We start from the raw sequence: 6,000 nt of genomic DNA on the forward strand, positions 1-6,000 counted from the left end.
AGCGGAGGAGAACAGAGACAGAAAGAATCAGAGGAGGAAGGAGAGTAAGAGAACCAGCAACATAAAGAAGGCAGGGAGCATACAACTCGGATTTACACTGAGCAAAACAGATCCTCTTATTTAAAAATAAAGTTAATTGATTGTACCAATCTATTAATATTCTAAAAACTGTACTCCTATCTTATTTCCTTTCCTTCCACAGCAAAATCTGAAGCTCGTCCCTTGCCAAACCCCATCCCCACTTCTCCCGCAGCCCCCCCCCCCCCCCTGTACCCCGACTCTCTGATTTAGCCTAAGGAGATCTGTTTGTTACAAATGATATTATACATGGTTTTGCTCCCACCACAGATAAGCTCTGAACACATCCATTATGTTGTAGTTACTGTTCTCTTTTTTTCCCCTCCGGTGTTACATTCTGTTGGTTCACTTTAGTTATATAGAGAGACAGGAGAAGCTGGGGTTGTTCTCCTTAGAGCATAGAAGTTTAAAGGGAGATTTAATAGAGGTTTTCAAAATTATGAGGGGTTATGATAGAGTAAATAGGAAGAACATTTTTCCACTGGCAAGTGGGGCAGTTGCTAAAGGGTACGGATGTAAATTAATTTGCAAAAGAACCATGGGAAGATGAGGAGAGTTATGATCTGTAATGCACTGCCTAGTTATTTTGTCTGCTCTAACTTCTTTTCTCAGTGGATGGTGTAAGTGTCGGTTAGTGAATTCATCATTTTTTTTTTAAAACAGGAATTTTGGGGTTTCGGTGTGTTCGTCCCTGAGCGACATTGGTGGGATTGCAGCACCATTTGTGCTCTTCAGATTAACAACCATTTGGGCTGAACTTCCACTAGTCATTTTTGGTGAGTTTTTAGAAGCATTTCAATGAATAAATTAAAAATCTATTTTATCCATTCATTGGAGAATAGTACTATTGAATCATTTATTTCCTGACGTTATATTTAAAGAAATATAGCACTGAGGTACACCCAAAGTGCAGTAGACGATAGGTCAATTGATTATTTCAAAACTGAGATTGATTGATTTTTGTTAAGCAAGGGTATTAAGACTTATAGAACCGAAAATGGAGTAAAAATACAGATTGGCCATGATGCAATAGAATAGCGGAACAGGATTGAGGGACTGAATGGCCTCCTCCTGTTCCTATGTACTTGGGAGAGGGGGGGGGGCTTAAAAATATACTATCGGGAGCCTACTATCAGCAAGGACAGATATCGATGACGAGGTCCCACACCGCCTCCAGTGCGCCAGCACAGCTTTCGATTGCCTGAGGAAGAGAGTGTTCGAAGATCAGGCCCTCAAATCTGACACCAAGCTTATGGTCTACAGGGCTGTAGTAATACCTGATCTCTTGTATGGCTCAGAAATGTGGACCATATGCAGTAGACACCTCAAGTCGCTGGAGAAATACCACCAGCGATGTCACCGCAAGATCCTGAAAATCTCCCTGGGAGGACAGACGCACCAACATCAGTGTTCTCGATCAGGTCAACATCCCCAGCATCAAAGCACTGACCACACTCGGCCAGCTCCGTTGGGCAAGCCACATCGTCCGCATGCCCGACACGAGACTCCCAAAGCAGGCGTTCTATTCGGAACTCCTACACAGCAAGCCATCCCCAGGTGGGCAGAGGAAACGTTTCAAGGACACCCTCAAAGCCTCCTTGATAAAATGCAACATCCCCACCGACACCTCGGAGTCCCTGGCCAAAGACTGCTCTAAGTGGAGGAAGAGCATCCGAGAGGGTACTAAGCACCTTAAGTCCTTGACGCCGAGAGCATGCAGAAAACAAGCGCAGGCAGTGGAAGGAATGTGCGGCAAACCAGACTCCCCACCCACCTTTTCCTTCAACGACTGTCTATCCCACCTGTGACGGAGACTGTAATTCCTGTATTGGACTGTACAGTCACCTGAGAGCTCACTTTTAGAGTGGAAGCACGTCTTCCTCGATTTCGAGGGACTGCCTATGATGATGGTTATAATCTATAATTAGGACAGAGGGACTCTGCACTTAGAGAAATTTGAGAGAGATAACATGGATTTGTAAAGGTTAGTTCACGTCTAACAAACCTAATTTAATTTTTTGAGTAAGTAACTAAAGTAGTGGACAGGGGAATATTTATGGATTTAGTTCATATCGACTTTCAGAAGGCATTTGAGAAGGTTCCACACATGAGACTGTTCGCTAAAATTAAAGCTGATGGAATTGAAGGCAAATTATTGATCTGGTTCGGAGCTTGGTTAGAAGACAGAGAGTAGGGATAATGGGCACGTACTCGAATCATAAAGCAGTGACTCGTGGTGTCCCACAAGGATCTATGCTGGCACCTCAACTATTCACTATTTAGTTTTGACTTGGATAATGCAATAGAGAGCCATATGTCCAAGTTTGCTGATGACACAAAGATTGGTGGCATAGTAACTAGTGTAGACAGGAGCATAAAATTACATAGAGACATTGAAAGATTAAGTGAGTGGATAAGTCTGTGGCAGATGGATTTCAATGCAGGTAAATATGATGTCATCTATTTTGGACCAAAAAAGGATAGATCCGAGTATTATTTAAATGATGAAAAGCTAGAAACAGTGGAGGTTCAAAGCGATTGAAAATGTAGTGGTCATGTACAAAAATTAGTCAGAAAGGCTAATGTAATGTTATCCTTTATATCGAGAGGGCTAGAATATAAAGGGAGGGCATTTTGCTGCAGCTATACAAAGCGCTAGTTAGACCACATCTGGAGTATTGTGTACAGTCCTGGCATCGCACCGCAGAAAGATAGCTTGGCTTTGGAAGGAGTGCAGTGCAGATTCACCAGTGTTACCAGGGCTACAAGGGTTATATTATGAGGAGAGCTTACATAAGCTGGGCTTGTATTCCTTGGAATATAGGTTAAGCAGTGATTTGATTGAGATTTGGGGGATTTTGAAAGGAATTGATAGGGTAGATAGAGAGAAACCTTTTCCGCTGGTGAGGGAGTCTAGCACAATGGGACATAACCTTAAAATCAGAGCCAGGCCATTCAGGAGAGAAGTTAGGAAACAGTATCTTCACACACAGGATGGTAGAAGTGTAGAACTCTCTCCCACAAAAAGCAGTAGATGCCAGCTCAATCATTTTAAATCTGAGATCGAAAGATTTTTGCTAGCCATGGGTATAAAGAGATATGGAGGCAAAGAGGGTGGATGGAGTTAGGTTACAGATCAGCCATGATCTCACTGAATGGTAGAATAGGCTCCAGGGGCTGAATGGCCTCCTATGTCCCAGCCCTCCACTATTAACTGGCTACACGATAGGAAAGAACAGCGTGGGCTGACATACCTCTTCCATTTCCCTGTTGACCCCGTTCACATCCTGAATACACTGCTTGGAGCATACCAGGAGAAAGCTTCATCTCACATCAGCAATACAACAAAATCTCAACAACATGTTCTAAACAAATAAAAACAATGGCCCAGAAATCCCGGTTGGCTGCTTCCCGCGGGCAATCGGATAAAAAAAACATTTAAAAAATGCGACTTACCTTATCCTGCTGCGCCCATGCAAGTTCCCGGTCCTGAGGCCTCCACTGACTGCGTGTCACAGCACGTGCATGTCAGGACATGCGCAGGCCTGGAGCTGCAGTCACATGGCTCTGGGCAGCCAATCAGGTAAAGTATATACTCATTCATAATAATGGGAACTCCGTAAGTTGGAGAAACAGCCCTCAAAATACACAAAACCAATAATAAAAAATCAAAAAAATACACCACAGATTTTTATTAATTTAAATTAGTTATTTATGTATTATAAAAAAAATAGATTTTTCTTATTTTTAATAAAAGTTTTCTAAATTATGGTTTATCATAATTACCGTAGTGCGGAGGGTTTTTAACAATAAAATATGTTTTATAATTTTATTTTTAAATGTTTTTGTGTATTTTAAAACTCTTACGCCTGTACCAGTAGGCTATATGCCTGCTTTTATCAGGCACAAGAGCTTTGAGGACATTTGCTGGGCAAGATATGGGTAAATCCCACAATCTTGCCCTTGCAAATGTCCTCGCTCCCGAGGAGACAGATCGGAAAAGCCGGTTTTCAGCAAATGCGCATTGTGCGCTAATAAACGGCTTTTGCAATGCCTTCCCAGGTTCGTATAGACCCGAGGGGCAGAAATTCCAGCCTCATTAAGAATAAGGCACATATGCCCATAAAAGATTTACAAACTGTTGAGATAAAAATAAAGACTCATTTTGGAAATCTGAATTGAAAACAGAAATTGATGGAAATGTACAACATGTCAGACAGCATCTGAAACACACGGGATAATCCACAGTGGTGTCCATTGTGGCAGATGGCTAATATTTCAAGTGGGACACACAGAAGGGTTCCACACACCGGGTGATGCATGTTTTTCTTTATTCATTCTTGGGATGTGGCATCACTGGCAAGGCCAGCATTTATTGCCCATCCCTAGTTGCCCTGCGAAGGTGGTGGTGAGCCGCCGCCTTCAACCACTGCAATTGTTTTGATACAACTGTCTGGCTTACGAGGCCACTTCAGAGGACAGTTAAGAGTCAACCATGTTGACCCATTTCTAACATTTTGTGTTGTTACTTGCAACGTATACTGCATTTAACCTATGACAGCCAAGGTTAGGTTTGCATATTCTATACATTCAACTTGTCAATAAACGAAGCAAGTTTCCTAACCTAGACCTGACAAATTATGGACTCTACATAAGTCAAATAATGAAGGATACTGTAGCAAAGAAAGTGCTTTGTAATTAGCCTCCATTTTGCTCCAGGTGTACTTGCTCTAGTAGCTGGTGGTTTGCTGCTGCTTTTGCCTGAAACAAGGGGCATGAGGCTACCGGAAACGGTGCACGACGTGGAAAACATTATGAGGTAACTATGGATGTGGAGCCTGCACTGAACAGGTAGCTATGCTTCTTTTCAAACTGTGACAAATGCTTCATACTTTGTTCCACCTTATACCTGCAGGCTTTATGAACATGACCAGGATGAATGTAAAGAGATGATCAACCTCCGTACTTCGACCTAGGGAATGGCAAGAAATGTATCAGAGAAGGAAGTAGCGGCCTTGGTATGCTGGTTCTAATATTGTTGACTTCTGAATCAGGGCCTTGAACAAAAAAAAACATACTTATCAATCATATTACAACCAATTATCTTCATTCAGGTGGTAGAGTTTTGTGCAAAGCAAAAATTGAAGGAATAATGGGCATAATTTTCAGCTTATTAATGTAGCAAATGGAAGCCTGTTGTGTATTAGTCCAATAAAAGTAAGAAATTGATGATTCCATGTTTATTATAATAATGTTTGAAGTGGATGGTGGTCTTGGCACCAGGAATTTTATCATGTGAGCTGGACAGAAGAGATGATTCTTGCAGAGCTGTTTTATCATGTAGTTCATTCTCCAATAGAATACACTGGGGAAGGGTGGGGTGGGGCTAAAGTTCAACATCGGCGGGGGTGTAAAATGGGCAATAGTGGATCTGCCACGATGACTGATATGGTAAACGTTTATGAATATATAAATTCCCACTTATAACACACTAATGAGCACCTAAAGTTTAATTGTCAAGTTTAACAATTTCTCAAGTATACGGAGAAGCCAATGAAAAAATGACAGTAGTACATTTTAAAATGACAGTGCTTTACGTTTTGGTAAGGAAAGTAGCTGGTAAGAAAGACACAGTGAAAATGGTTCTAAAATCAAACAATATTAGAAGACACATGAATCAAAAATGAAAGGAATGAAACAGTTGAAGGCATCAGAATAGAGCAACCTAGCAAAACTAAGGTAAACATTTTGTATGTGATAAAATTAAATTTATTTGTTTTACTAACAAAATATTGCACCATTGTTTTTCTCTGTTTTAATTTGGGCACAATTCTGTGAAACTTTATACAGCAAAACAAATCCGGGCACACTGGGGTTGTGTTTCCACATTATTTCTGCCCAGGTAACAGTGGAATCTAGGCA

General features: G+C 41.3%; 1 protein-coding gene across 1 annotated transcript in view; it reads left to right on the plus strand.

Annotated features, from left to right (window-relative positions):
• LOC139272753 (solute carrier family 22 member 3-like) overlaps positions 1 to 4,901 on the plus strand; it is a 58,593-nt gene extending 53,692 nt beyond the window's left edge. Inside the window, exons 9-10 of the mRNA XM_070888864.1 lie at positions 742 to 854; positions 4,798 to 4,901. Coding sequence (XP_070744965.1) covers positions 742 to 854; positions 4,798 to 4,901 — 217 coding nt within the window. The remainder of the gene's footprint in view (positions 1 to 741; positions 855 to 4,797) is intronic.
• The last annotated feature ends 1,099 nt before the right edge of the window (positions 4,902 to 6,000 follow it).

The sequence above is a fragment of the Pristiophorus japonicus genome, chromosome 9 (assembly GCF_044704955.1).
Source record: "Pristiophorus japonicus isolate sPriJap1 chromosome 9, sPriJap1.hap1, whole genome shotgun sequence".
Lineage (NCBI taxonomy): Eukaryota > Metazoa > Chordata > Chondrichthyes > Pristiophoridae > Pristiophorus > Pristiophorus japonicus.